This window comes from Mauremys reevesii, linkage group 3 (genome assembly GCF_016161935.1).
Source record: "Mauremys reevesii isolate NIE-2019 linkage group 3, ASM1616193v1, whole genome shotgun sequence".
In the NCBI taxonomy this organism is placed as follows: Eukaryota; Metazoa; Chordata; order Testudines; family Geoemydidae; genus Mauremys; species Mauremys reevesii.
The window spans coordinates 191,711,220-191,726,510 of record NC_052625.1 but is presented as its reverse complement, the minus strand read 5'-3'; the positions used below and the strand labels follow the sequence as shown (position 1 = coordinate 191,726,510).

General features: G+C 46.0%; 1 protein-coding gene across 2 annotated transcripts in view; it reads right to left on the bottom strand.

The window, feature by feature from the left end:
* Positions 1-14,249, bottom strand: part of GCFC2 (GC-rich sequence DNA-binding factor 2) — a 37,886-nt gene extending 23,637 nt beyond the window's left edge. The window contains exons 1-6 of one of the 2 annotated variants that reach the window (XM_039532106.1): positions 13,777-14,249; positions 8,909-9,019; positions 7,860-8,012; positions 5,853-6,074; positions 3,724-3,812; positions 1,093-1,208 (exon numbers count right to left, since the gene is read on the bottom strand). In XM_039532106.1, the coding sequence (XP_039388040.1) occupies positions 1,093-1,208; positions 3,724-3,812; positions 5,853-6,074; positions 7,860-8,012; positions 8,909-9,019; positions 13,777-14,131 (1,046 nt within the window). In that variant the 5' untranslated portion in view covers positions 14,132-14,249. Of the gene's footprint in view, positions 1-1,092; positions 1,209-3,723; positions 3,813-5,852; positions 6,075-7,343; positions 7,429-7,859; positions 8,013-8,908; positions 9,020-13,776 lie in introns of those variants that run through there. The other variant, XM_039532107.1, reaches the window with a different exon arrangement.
* Positions 14,250-15,291: the final 1,042 nt, after the last annotated feature.

Genomic DNA, 15,291 nt, shown 5'->3' with positions numbered 1-15,291 from the left:
ATTTCACTGTCATGTTCATCTGGTCATGTAAGAAAGGAGAGGCCTGCTATTCTAAAAATCTGCACAATACACTCTGCCTGCCTGCTCATTTTGGACAGACTTTTAGCACTGCAAGGCAGGACTGAATGTGGGCTGTAGTTTGTTTCATTTTCCTGAAGTGGGGTTCAGCTTCCAACTTTGAAAAATTAAGCAATACATCAAAAAAGTAGTCATTATGATTGACTAGCTGGTCAAATCAAACTAAAAGGAAAACACAATACAGTCACAATTCAAAAAATCATATTCAAGTCAGCCTTCTGCAATTATGCATATTTTAAACACATTATGGTCAAATTAAATTATTTTCTTATCCCTGCTGACTTGCAAGTAGGTGACCTAATTTTTTATGTTCCTAATATCCTCATTTTCTTTTCTGAATTTGATTCTATATTCAAGTGAACCCAGAATTTAACTAATCTTCTCCAGGAAAGTACGCAAAAAAAAATGTTAACTGCTGCAAAATTCTTTAAGCTAATTTAGCCACAATTCTTAAGTTGATGTCAGTAGAGATCTGCATAGGTGCATGGGTCTCTCCGTGTATAAAACTTTCCACAGGACAAGGACCTAAAATTAATGTTAAGATTTCAGCTTTGTACTGTTTGCTTAGTCTCCCACGCTGCATTACCACCAGTTTTAGCAACAGTGGGCGGTGCTAGCAGAAAAGAACAGAAAGCATTTTAATCAACATCTCATCAAGCCTTCTCACAGCATGTTCACATGGCTTTGGGGTGAAAACACCATTGATTAGTCTACATTAGTACTCTATCCCATGGCTCTGCACTAGTGGTAGGACAATGGAAGAGACTTTAACAAAAAGCTCCACATAGACATCGCCACAGTGTTTACAACCAAGCAAAACAAAAATCTTACTACTATTCTGGATATAGCAGCAAGTACATTACACATAAAATAATAATGCTAAAATCCTCTAGTACGTGGAAGAAACAGTCAAACAGTAGTGACAGAATGAGATACACTGGTTCATAAAAGACATTAACACAGCACTGTAACATAGGATGCTCAAAACTTAAGTTTCACACTAGCAACACTTACCTTGTATTCAGACGCTTCTTTACAATTTCCAGGTTCACAGGTGGCAGTGAAACAGAGGGATCAAACTTTATTTTCATGGGTCGAGATTTATGTAAGGAAGTGTCTACGTTAATTCCCTGTGAGAATTAGCAATGTTAATTTTTATGAACTTGTTTTCCTCTGGAACTGTAAGCTTTAGCAGGCCCAGTGATTAAAATATACAGCAAGTTGTTGTTACTGTACATAATGTAATGCAAATTAAAAAAAATTAGATGTTTCCTGTGCAAAATGTATACACAGGTAAAGCTGATTATCCAGACATTTATTTAGTCTGAGTTACACATTTTGCCTCTCTATTCATGAGCTGATAAATCCCAAAAATTTCCAGGATTGTACAGAACATTTCCATCCTGAAAATGGAGACCTGGTATATAATATTTTTTAATATGTTTTAATCCCGTCTTTACAGCTTTGGGATTTATCAGTTTATCAGTCTCATTTTTTCTTCATATTTTGTTTTAGAACCAGGTTGTTATATGCAAGATTTCTGGGAATAATTCATGATCTCCTCATGAGGTTTAAACAGTTAACCATACAGAAGGGCTACAGTTTTTATAAGCATTAAGCAACAGACTACAAATATAATAATTTATTTTTACCTTACAGTAAATACCTAAGTAAACTCTACATTTTGTGACAATAGGCCAATATATGACAGGTTCCACAATTTGAAAGTATAAATTGCAAGTAATTGTGACAAAAGAAGGATTTCAGCCAATCACCACTCAGAAAAGTTTTCAGCCAATTACAGCTTTGAGATGGGATTGGACTAGATGACCTCCTGAGGTCTATTCCAACCCTAATATTCTATGATTCTGTGAAAAGATGTTCTGCATTCTAGGTCAACTTCAGTTTCTAAACTGATTTAAGGTCTAGTCAATGTAGACAATATCACAGTAATCTAGTCTTGAAGTGACAAAGTCATGCATAATGGCAACAAACTCTGCATCTGAAAGAAATGGTTGCAATTTCCTGGCCAGACAGAGGAAAAAATGCCTTCCCACAAACAAACTTACATAAGAACGGCTGTACTGGGTCAGACCAAAGGTTGATCTAGCCCAGTATCCTGTCTACTAACAGTGGCCAATGCCAGGTGCCCTAGAGGGAGTGAACCTAACAGGTAATGATCAAGTGATCTCTCTCCTGCCATCCATCTCCATCCTCTGACGAACAGAGGCTAGGGACACCATTCTTTACCCATCCTGGCTCATAGCCATTAATGCACTTAACCTCCATGAATTTATCTAGTTCTCTTTTAAACGCTGTTATAGTCCTAGCTTTCACAACCTCCTCAGGTAAGGAGTTCCACAAGTTGACTGTGCGCTGTGTGAAGAAGAACTTCCTTTTATTTGTTTTAAACCTGCTGCCTATTAATTTCATTTGGAGGCCCCTAGTTCTTGTATTATGGGAATAAGTAAATAACTTTTCCTTATCCACTTTCTCCACATCACTCATGGTTTTATATACCTCTATCATATCCCCCCTGACTCTCCTCTTTTCCAAGCTGAAAAGTCCTAGCCTCTTTAATCTCTCCTCATACGGGACTCGTTCCAAACCCCTAATCATTTTAGTTGCCCTTCTCTGAACCTTTTCTAGTGCCAGTATATCTATTTTGAGATGAGGAGACTACATCTGTACGCAGTATTCAAGATGTGGGTGTACCATCGATTTATATAAGGGCAATAAAATAGTCTCCGTCTTATTCTCTATCCCCTTTTTAATGATTCCTAACATCCTGTTTGCTTTTTTGAGTGCCGCCGCACACTGCGTGGATATCTTCATAGAACTATCCACGATGACCAAGATCTAATAGAAGCTGGGTATCCAATAATACCAAATTGTAAACATATAGTGGGAAGATAAAATCCCTTCAATCATATCCAGATTGATCTTTGGCAGGTAAGAGAAACCAGCTGTCTAATCTCACCTAGACTAGCTAAAGGAGCATCTATTTGGTCATCAGCACATTGTAAGAGAGTATGAACTGTGGCATTTTCAAAGCCTCCCAAATACCCATGTACACACTGAACAGGAAGGGAAACAAGATGGAACCCCGCTGAACGCCACAGGAAAGTGCCTTTAGAAAGGTTAAATAACCAATCTAGTACTGGGGGGTGGGAGGAGGAGGGGCACAGTAAGTGCTATGACAGTGTTTCTTCCCCCATTTAACATTTCTTCCCTTCCCTTGTTGATAGTTTATTAGTATAGCTTTTAGAGGATGGAAGTTTTGGTTTGTAAGTACTTTTGTTTTTAAGATCCTTTGCATCACAGCACATACTTTAGCTCAGAGTTTCATTCTCAGACTTTTAACTGATTCAGAATCTTTGCCTTTCCAAAAAGTCTCCCTCTGTCCTGAATAGTGTGGGTAATACACCTTTCTTTTGAGGCTAATGACAATGCTGTTCCTCTGATCAGCTAGCAATGAGAAATTGCTGATCTGCATTGCCAGAGTCTTCCCCTACTTCTATTCTCCTCCCACCTAATGAATTAGCATGTCCAATGACCAAGGAAGGAGCTCTAATATTGCTCCTAAAACAAAACTATCTTGCATAGCAGCAAAAAGCAATGACAATGAAAGAAAAAGCATATCACCTGTGGGAGTCTGACTGCCTTCTTTAGTTGCTGTTCTTCCCACATGTTTTGTATTTCATCATCTTCACTTGCTCCATCACTCTTGGGTACTGGAAGTAAAAGTAAGAATAATGATATGACCCATACCAGTTTTTCTCTCCATCTATCCTTTCTGAACTCCCACCACCATCCCCAAAAATATTTGCTGCTGTGCCTACTAGTATTACTGAGAAAATGTGACAGGCAGAAAGATCATCACAGATGGGATTCTCAAAGTGGGATTTAAAGGCTGCAGCAGGACTAGACCTGTACTGAAAATTAAGTCCCTGAGAATATAGTTTCTTAGTTAACTGTTGCTGCAAGCATAAAATACTGTGCCCTATAAACACATTGGGATATTTTATTTTGCAAATCAAACTGTATATAATCCATACTAAATATATGCAAATACAGATTGTTATTGTTCTAACTATTAGGGCTGTCAAGTGATTAACAAAAATAATCGTGATTAATTGTGCTGTTAAACAATAATAGAATACTATTTATATAAATATTTTTGGATGATTTCCACATTTTCAAATATATTGATTTAAATTACAACACAGAATACAAAGTGTACACTGATCACTCTTTATTTTGATTACAAATATTTGCACTGAAAAAAACCCCAAAAGAACTAATATTTCAATTCACCTAATACATGTGCTGTAGTGCAATTTCTTTATCATGAAAGTTGAACTTACAAATGTAGAATTATGTACAAAAAATAACTGCATTCAATAATAAAAATAAAATAGTATACAACTTTAGAGCCTACAAGTCCACTCAGCCCTACTTCTTGTTCAGCCAATCGCTCAGAGAAACAAGTTTGTTTACATGTGCAGGTGATATTGTAAACAAGAAGCGGGCAGCATTATCACCTGAAAGTGAGAACAGGCGTTCGCATGGCACTGTTGTAGCCAGCGTTGCAAGGTATTTACGAGCCAGATGCGCTAGAGATTCATATGTCCATTTATATGTCCCTTCATGCGTCCATGCTGATCATGCTCTTTAAGTGGACTTGTAGGCTCTAATTGTTTTAGATTGTTTTGTTTTTGAGTGCAGTTATGAAACAAACAAAATTTAAAAAAAAAAAATCTACATTTGTAAGTTGTGCTTTCATGATAAAGTGATTACACTACAGTACTTGTATGAGGGGAACTGAAAAATACTATTTCTTTCATTTATCATGTTTACAGCACAAATATTTGTAACAAAAATATAAAGTGAGCACTGTACATTTTGTATTCTGTGTTGTAATTGAAATCAATATTTGAAAATGTAGAAAAAGATCCAAAATATTAAATAAACAATTGAACGCCAATTAAAATTTAACAGTGTGATTAAAACTGCAATTAATTTTTTTTTTAATTGCGTGAGTTACGTGCGATTAATCAACAGCCCTACTATCCTGTCAGAAGAGAGTATAGAAGTGGCAAGATCATATACAAGATGCCACAGGATTCTTTGCTGCTTGTCAGTTTTGTAAATCATAGGAGCTAATTAATCTTAGTGACAAAAACCATTTAACTTACTATCTATTTCTTTTGTACTGCTCTGGGACAATGAGCTGGAATCTATTCTAGCTTACTCATCAATAAAACTACTAACTAAGTTCTCATCTTATAAACCTCACTTGAATAAGGAGTGCAGAATTGGGCTCTATGTTATAACTGCAGAATCGAGAGCCAGAAAGAACAGAGCTCAATTTTCTGATCCCAGGCTGAATTTGCAATGCTGGCAGTTAGAAAGAAAAAAACAAAAAAAACTTCTCTTGTTAACCAAACAAAATGGATATGAACATTATTAAACGTCAGTGTAATGGCTACACCTTAGTCCCCTTTAGTCCCTCTCAAGTTACTCCTGGTGGAATTCTGGCCCACTGTAAAAGCCCAGAATTAATGTCCCTCACAGATTCCCTCCCCCCCCACCCCCCGAATAATTGATTTTGATGGGGAGGCAAAGGGAAGCTGCAATTACACATTTTGCCCACCAGTGGCTGGTGTGGTACCCAAAGAGAGGGCAGCTGCACTCTTTTAGTGCATTTCACATTCTTCAAACAGTTAAAAGTTTTGCCATTTTTATGCCCTGGTAAACAGGCTTAAACTTACCTACATATTCAGCCATCCTCTGCTTGAGACTTTTTGTTTTGGGAGCAAAGTGGAGAATCGTGTCATGATCAGAATCATCCTCACTCTCTGTATCACTGCATGCTTTTTTCTGAGAGACTGGAGCACGATGTGATGTGTCCAGTGGAATATAGTCACCCTGAGACCTGGGCAACTGATGTTTCCTACAAGCAACCTGCATATAAGCTGCATCAGATATATTACCTGTAATCAACAGAAAGAACCTAAGGTAAGAGCAAAATTCAATACTACTCCTCATGACAAAGTTTATTATATAATGCTTTTCCTCCAAAGTATAGTAACACATTAGGAGTTTGGGGCTTTTTTCTGCAATACATTGTTAACGATAAATTGAGATAATTGTGCATGTTATTTCCTATAGTCCGAGGGGCACAACTTGAAAGAGCACAAATATTGAGGACCACTTCCATACCCCTGCTGCTCCAACTACATCGGGGGTAGGCAAACTACAGCCCGGGGGCCACATCCGTCCCTTCAAACATTTTAATCCGTCTCTCAAGCTCCTGCTGGGGAGCAGGGTCCAGGGCTTGCCTCGCTTCATGTGTGCCATGGCTCCGCACGGCTCCCAGAAGCAGAGGCATGTCCTCGCTCCAGCTCCTATGCATAGGGGCAGCCAGGGGGCTCCGCACGTTGTCCCCGCAGATCCCATTGGCTGGGAACCACAGCCAATGTGAGCTGCAGGGGCAGTGCCTGGGCACAGGGCAGTGTGCAGAGCCGCCTGGCTGCACCTCTGCGTAGGAGACGGAGGAGGGGACATGCCGCTGCTTCCGGGAGCTGCTTGAGGCAAGTGCTGCCTGGAGCCTGCACCCCTGACCCCCTCCCACAGCCCACCCCTGATCCCCCTCCAACCCCCCGAACCCCTCAGTCCCACCCCCAGCACCTTCAGGCACCCCCCAACCCCTCATCCCCAGCTCCTCCTCCCACCCTCTCCACACACCTCAACCTTCTCCCCAGCCCAGAGCCCCCTCCTGCATTCTGAACTCCTCATTTATGGCCCCACCCTAAAGCCCACACCCCCAGCTGGAGCCCTCACCCCCTCCTGCACCCCAACCCCCAATTTCATGAGCATTCATGGCCCACCATACAATTTCTATGTCCAGATGTGGCCCTTGGGCCAAAAAGTTTGCCCACCCCTGAACTACATGTTAACTTTCCAGTAGTTTTCAGACCCTCAAAACAAAGGCCACAGTAGTCTTAAAAGTCACAACAACCTAAATAAAAGTTTCCAGTATTTATGCCATAAAAGGAGGTGCATATTGTAAGCATAACAATTATCTTCATTTTGCCAGTCCTAATTCTCAAAAATATAAGAAAATATAATCAAGTCAAAAATATTATTAAAGTATGCTTAAGGCTGCAAATTAAAATATGAGCAGTAAGGAAAAAGAACGATGTGCTAATCTATATCTTACACGAAAATGAAAAAGGATTACTACTACTATAAGTACTTAACTTTTGCATTCCTGGATTATTATTATTTGTCTCTAAACATTCATCCTTAATGCTGCGTTAATAAAGTTGTATTGCATTTAATTTCCTGTTTATTAAAATGAAAATAAGAGATTAGAAAGGATCATAATCTTGAATCCATCATTTCTCTTCTATCCAAATGCCTAGCTATGGCAAGTGATCTATAAATAGAGGTTTTTTGTTTTGTTTCAGCACATAGCTATTAAAAAAAACCCAATGATATCTAATTTTACCTTTTATTTCATTATTATAAATATTAGGGGGCTTTCTATCATATCATCATGCTAAAGATCTACCCCAAGAGACAAGACTGACAACAGACTGTAAAGGCAAATTGTGCTCTCAGTTACACCAATGTAACTCTGGAATAAATGTCCTTGATATACAAGGATTTCAGTGAAGTTACTTTAAATATACATTAGTGTAACAGCATCCAGTGTTTTAAACGGTACTTTGAATATTCTGCAATATGCAATATGCTCAGAACTAGTTACAAACCTGCTGATAAATCCTTCCTTGTCTGTGGAGGGCTGGATTGAGTTTCAGAGGCTGAACTACTGTAATCTTCACTGGCTGATGAGTAGTGCTCATCCTCTTCTGTCTCACATGTATCAGCAGTGTTAATTATTCTAGACTCCGCTTGGAAGATTTCTGTATACAAGGAGAAAAACCAAGATCCAGGATTTTTGTCTCAGCTACTGGAAATGTCTTTAGATTCATGATGTTTCTTAACAGATTATGAATAACAATCAAGCCCAGACCCTGTGCTTAAATTTACACATTGAGCAATCCCATTGTCTTCAAAGACTTAAGGCAGTATTTTTACTTACAGTATGAATCTTAAAATCACAGTAAAGTAAGGCATCATCATACAAATTCATGTATTTTTCACTTCAACTCTTTATCCTAAATTCAGATGATTTTAGGGGATTCTTAACATGATTTATACCTTCAACATAAAGGCCATTATAGCATAGTGCATATAGTCTGTCAGTATTTCACATTTGTTACATTTTCATTATAATTCCATGAAATATGTATTCAATAAAAGCAAGTTATTGAAGTAACAGTAAGTTACTAGATTAGGACTAGTTTTTAATAACAGGTTGTGCCGTCTCTCATTAATGAAATCTGAGGCCCACTTCTAAAAAATGAAAATGTAAAGTCATTGAGAAACTACTGCCTAGGACCAAATCCTGAGACTATGAAGCAGTTACAAATTCCATTAATCTCCATTTACAATGGGAGTTCCAGGCAGTCAGCTCCTCTCAAGGTCAGCCTAAGTGCCCGATCCTACTCCTACAAAGTCAATGGGAGTTTGGCAGATGACTTAAATAGATACAGGATCATACCCTATGCTCATTATGTGTTTTGGGATATACATTTAAATTCAACAGTTTTCAACCATAAACTCATTCTTGTCATTTATTCATATAAAACAATACATATGATAACAATACTTGCCAAAACACTCATCCTTCATGAATCTCAAAATGCTTTACAAACAACTAGTCTAAAATACACCCAATAAGTAGCTACGTACTTACCTTTGCTTCTTTCAGCTTCTCTGACTGCAGAGTGTGGGTTTTCCTTCTTTTGAATTCTAAATGTTATTGTGTTAAGAGATGGTTTCTTTATTTTAAAGAGTTCCTCACGCTCTGTAGGAGGAAAAAAATGATCAGTGTAAACAACGTATTTACAAAGCAACATCACATTTGAAACATTTTATTATTTGTCTTACCATAGTGCCTAGTAGGCCTAGTCAAGGACCAGGACCACACTGTGCTGTACAGACACAGAACAAAAAAGCGTCACTGCCCCAAAGAGTTTACGATCTACGTATAAGACCAGAGACAACAAATGGATATAGACAGCCACTGATGGACCTATCCTCCGTGAATTTATGTAGTCTTTTTTTAACCCTGTTATAGTGTTGGCCTTCACAGCATCCTCTGGCAAAGAGTTCCACAGGTTGACAGTGTGTTGTGTGAAGAAATACTTCCTTTTATTTTAAACCTGCTGCCTATTAATTTCATTTGGTGATCCCCTAGTTCTTGTGTTATGAGGAGTAAATGACACTTCCTTTTTTACTTTCTCCACACCAGTCATGATTTTATAGACCTCAATCATGTCCCCTCTTAGTCATCTCTTTTCCAACCTGAAAAGTCCCAGTGTTATTGATCTCCCCTCACACAGAAGCCGTTCCATACCCCTAATCATTTTTGTTGCCCTTTTCTAAACCTTTTCCAATTCCATTATATCTTTTTTGAGATGGGGCGATCACATCTGCACGCAGTATTCAAGATGTGGGCGTACCACGGATTTATATAAGGCTGACCATTCAAACAAGTCCTCTTACTTTATCAGGGCAAGATAACCTTAAACAAAAGAAACAACAGTCACCTCAGGTCTTCAGTGATATTTAGGCACCTAACTCCCACTGGAATCAATGTGAGTTTGGTGTCTGGGCCTTAGTCCATAACAGGGGGGCAACATCCATTTCTTCATACTCCACTCCTGACCCTTGTCTTTCCGGCTCTAAGTTCTTTGGGGCAGAGACTGTCATTTATTATATGTTTGTACATTGTCTTTAGGCATTATCACAACGTAAGCAAAAAATAATAAAACAACCATGACCCAAACATCAGATCCAGAATGTATGCAGCCTTATAGTTGTAGGGTCCACTCATATGAGACAGTCCTATGAGTATCAGGTAGCCATGAAGTTCCAAACCAAGCCAGAAAAATCATGTGTGCATAATGAAGTCACCAAGGACCATCAGCAGTTCCAGCATCACTGCTGATCAGCCCAGATTTAGTATGGGAGATCAGTTGTATTTGAGTTTACATGCAAAAAAGTACAGACCCACCCCTTTCACCTGAATCATATATTTAGACCTGGACAACTTTAACATCCTGCAGTGTCTTGCAGCATCAAATAGCCAGGTCTTGGCTATGCACGCTTACTCCTCCTTTATCACATCGTTAACTTTATTAGTCTTTGCATCACTTAATGCATATTATCTTCTTGCTGTGTCTAACTATACACCTTTCTAACTTCCTAAATATTCTCCACTTTTCAAATACTTTTAAACACGTATAGTACTGTTAATCTTCAAAGAGTTTCAGAAATATTCACTAATTAAGCCCCATAACAAGCCTGTTATAAATGTATTTCCTACTTCACACATGCAGAAACAGAGACAAAAGTTAAGTGACTTGTTCCAGGCAACTGAGTGTGTCGGTGTCCAAACCAGGTTGAGAGGTGCTAGCTCCTTGTCCATGTCACTCAACCAGTAGACCTCACAATCAATGTTTCTCTTGTTTTATACTCTCCCCACTCTACCCCCACTAATTCACTCTCTCTAGCTCCTAACCTGCTCTCCCTTCAATTCCCTGTATCTTGCTACCACCCTACTGCTATTCAGGAACCCAAAAGTGAATGCAGTGTTAGGTTATGTCTACACAGCAGCTGGGAGGATGCTTCCCAGTGTGGGTAGATACAAAGGCTCTCTGCTGCAGAAAGCATGCTAAAAATAGCAGTGCAGCTGCAGGGGCACAGGCAACATCTTGGGCTAGCTCCCCCCCAGTGCAATTCACTCAACCCCTGAATAGGTACTCAGGTACCTAGCCTGAGCAGCCAGCTGTACCACTACCACCAAACAGGGCTCTGCTCTGAATATTCAACTGGCTCTGTCTGCTTTTCCATATTTGCAACTGGGTTTCTGCCCCTTCCTGCGCAGCAGCCTGCCAGCCCCCCTAATCCCAGAGAGCTGGCCATCAGAGAGCTCTGCGCTGCCCGCAACAGCAGCACAGAGCCCTCAGAGAGCCAGCCAGCCAGCCGAATCAGGGAGCTCGCAGAGCTGCAGCTGCGGAGAGCGCCCGCGGCCAGAGAGGCTCCTTAAAGGCCAGGCGAGGAGGAGCCTCTGAGGCTTGGCCCGCAGCCGCCCAGAGCCTTCAGAGGCCGCTGGCGGCGCAGGGCTCTGGCCCTCCAAGGGCGGCGCGGCCCGGGCGGGCTGCCTGCCAGCGCTGGAATAAATGGCTGCTGGGGGGAGCGGGCTGCGCTGCCTGGAGCCGGAGCATCAGCGGGGCAATCCGGCGCAGGGGGGGCGGGAGCAGAGGGGAGCCCAGAGCCTTTAAATGGCAGGGCGCCGGGAATCAAAGGGGAGCGGGGCCCCGCGGGCCGGGGCCGGGCAGCCCTGATTGGCGGCCCGCTGCTCTGGCCCGGGGCAAGGCTCTGGCAGCCCAGAGCAGCCAGAGCAGCCCTTTAAATACCAGCCGGGCTCTGCGAGGCCAGAGCTCTCCGGGCTCAGCAGGGCAGCCACTGGCCCGGGCAGGGCTGGGGGCCCTCTGAGCTCCGGCTGGGGGCTGGCAGCCAGCCTGATTCCAGGCCGCGCTCTGGCATGCAGCTGCGAGGCCAGGCGGCTTTGCAGTTGCAGGCAGCCCAAGGCAGCCCAGAGGCAGCCCAGAGCATGCAGCAGGGGCTGGGCTCCCGCCGCAGCAGGCAGCAAGGGGCAGCCGAGCCAGCTCTGAGCCCTCGGATGCTCTGAGGCTCCCGGGCTTGCAGGCAGCCCAGAGCCCCCCAGCCCAGAGCCGCCCAGCCCAGCCCCCCAGCCCCCCCCCCCCTCCCCAGCCCTCCCCCCCCCCCCACCCCCATCCCCTCCCCTCTGCCCCACCACCCCGATCCCCCCCCTCCCCCCCCCCCCCCCCGCCCCCCCCCCCCCCCCTGCCCCCCCCCCTGCTCCCCTCACCCCCTCCCCCTCCCTCCCCCCCCCCCCCCCCCCCCCACCCCCCCCCCCCCCCCCCTCACCCCACCCCTACCTGTCCCCTGTACCCCTCTTGGACTCCTTGACTCCCATGCCTTGCTGCTGCCCCTGCCTCCCCTGCCTGCCTGCCCCCCTGCCCCCCCCCCCCCCTTCCCCCCCCCGTCCCCCCCCCCCCTCCCCCCCTCCCCCCCACCCCCAAACCAACCCCCTGTGCCACTCTGTGCAGCCGTGCAGCTGGCAGCAGACAGTTGATGCTCCCTGCCCCATGCCCCCCTCCCCCCCCCCCCCCCCCCCCCCCCACCCCCCTCACCTCAAACACCTCAAAACCTCACCTCAAATTCAGCTTCAGCTCAAGCTTTTTCTTGGGCATTTTAAGCTTTTTCTGCAGGTACCAACTGAAGGGAGGTGAGAAAGAGAGAGAGAGGAGAACAGAGACCTAGAAAGAGAAAAAAGGGAGGAGGAGAGGGAGGTGGGAGTGTCAGTGCCTGTGCTGGGTGCGTGGGTGTGTGGGGGGATGCTGTGATGCTTTGGACAACTCCCAACAAGCCCACCAGGACTCTGGGGAGCTCCCTCTCTGGGCAGACTATCTCTCTCGAAGGCAGGCACACCCCCTCCTCCTGCTCCCCGGTGGCATTCAGCATGCCCACACCATCTTCCACCACTCCACACCAGTCACTGCAGTCTGGTCCTGGGGCAGGGGGGGGGCCCTGCCCCACCTCTCTCCAGTCAGATGACACACAGATCAGACAAACAGCCAGACAGTATTTTTATTAGAACACAGTAACAACAACACTTGTTGGAAACAGAGCAGAGAAACTCTGTCAGGTCCATCTTGGGGGGTGGGGGGTGGGGTGGGTCTGGGTCTCTCTCTTCCCCCCAGCCAGCCCCCCCCAGCCAGCTCCTCTCCTCTCTCTCTCTCCTCCTCTCTCCTCTCTCTCTGATCTCTTTGTCCCCCTTCTTTCTTTGCACCACTTGCCTGCACTTGGCATCTTGCAGGAACACAGACACACCCACAGAAAATATTAAGAACATTCCCACTTCATCACAACAGGTGCAACAAAATATAATACTGTATATTAATGGTAGGCAAGTGCTGCTTCTTGCTTTCCACTTTTGACCCTTGTTTGTAAATCTGTGGCACTGGCGTTGTTGTTTTTTTATTTATATCAGCTTACAGGGCGGGAGTGGGGGGGCACCACCATTTTGGGCCCCACCAAAAATTATACAAACCTGCCGCCTATGACTACCACCCCATTGCCATCTTTTAATTGGAGCAGAGCTAGTGCCTGTCCGTCTACCTGCGCTGGGAAGCGCCCTCCCAGCCGCTGTGTAGACAGACATACCCTTACAGGAGCAAGTCCCAGCAGAGATCCCAAGAGAACTACTCAAGTGACAGCAGCTTGAGGGGTGACTGCCGGTGCCAGTACCTGAAGGCGTTTGAGTGATTAAAGCACAGTCAAAGCCTCCTGGGTTCTCATCCAAGCCCGTAACACTTGGGCTTGTCCACCCTTGAAAGTTCAGGGGGAGTAAGGCAAGGCCGGTGTGAGTCGAAAGCTAGCTGACCCCCGTCCAGACCAGGCAGAGGCCAGCCTGGGGCCCGTTCCCCCACACACGCTGCGCGGCGGAAGGGAGCCGGCGTCAGACTTTACCATCTCGCTCCTCGTCGGCGCCGAAGCTCAGCAGGGCCATCTCTCCCCGCGCCTGCCCCGCGCTGGGGTCTGCCCCCCGTGGCCTGCCTCGGGGCACTCCGCCGCCGCCGCCATCCTCCCTGTCCTCCTGACCCCCGCTGGCCCCCGCTGGCCCCTCCGCGGGCGGCTGCCTCTCGGCGGCGGGCCTCGCAGGGCCCTGCTCCTGCTCCTCATCCTCTTCGCCCTGGTCCGCCTCAGAGCCAGTGCCCTGCTCCCCTCCATGCTCCGGCTCCGGCTCCCCTTCGCTGCTGCTGCTGCTGCAGCTGGACGGGGCTCTCTGCCGGCCCCGGAAGTTCCGCGGGGGCCTCCTAAACATTCTGTCCGGTAACGGTCACAACGCGCGACAAGAGCCAACCTCCCACGGCGCGAGCCTGCTCCGGAAACGTAGCTCCCTCCACACCACTCCCAAATACGCATGCGCAGCATCACTCGTCGTTACTGAGCGACGACGACGTGAAACGTGGGGGAAAAAAAAAGATGCTCCTGGCCACTGGAAGCGACCCCGCCCCCTGAGAATCGGGTGGCAGGAGGCGAGTAGGCCGCTGTCCAGTCAGCCAGAGGGGGCGGCTCCTCATTTAACCCTTGAAAGGCTGGATGGAGCGGGGCGGGGGGCGCCTAGGGCGCCAAAAAGCGGTGCACGGTCACCGGTAACGACAGAAACAGCTACCGCTCCCGATTCCCTACTTTGGCTGCACTGAGCATGCGCACCCGAACTGAGCATGCCCAGTAACCTTTGCTGTCGCCTCTGCCCTCACTTCTACTTACGATTTGCTGCCTGCTCTTTGGGGGTTAAAAGGCTCAAGGGGGCAAATCGCAGCGGGGGGCGGGGGGCGGCTGCCAGGGTCTGAGCGGGGGCAGAAGTTTACTGGCCGGGGGTGTCAAGCTGCTGTAGGCAACAGCAGGAGAGGGGCTGAAGGGGAAAAATCGGGGTGGGGGGTGGTAGCCGGGATTAAGCCGGGGAGATGCTGCCAGACCCTGTGCGGGGACAAAACCCCCGTTTAGGGAGGGGGTGGGGGGGGACAGTGGCCCCTCGGGATGAGCCACCTGCTGTGCTCGCAGATCTGGGGGGGTCGGGGCTGTGGGGGGGGCACAGGCTGTTTTCAGTTCTGCTGCGTGTCAGCCCCGGAGCAGGGGGCGGGTACCTGGGGCTGGGGCTTAAAGGCACAGGCAGCTCAATTCCCAGACTGTCAAAGCTCAGACACCGCAGCTCCTCTCGATCCTATACAAGTGCTGCGGGGCTGTTACTGCTCCAGCCAGGAGACTGAATATGTAAAAGTGTCTTCTATCGTTTTCTATGTCTATATGAAATCACTGCAGCTCCTTCCTCTTATACAACGTGCTGATTTGGGTACTCCCTCCCAGAGCCCACATGTCTGTACCCCGTCCTGTACCCGAATCCCCTGCCCCAGGTCAGAGCCTGCACCCGTCACTCAAACTCCCCATAGCCTGCAACCCTCCTGCACTCCCAACTCCATC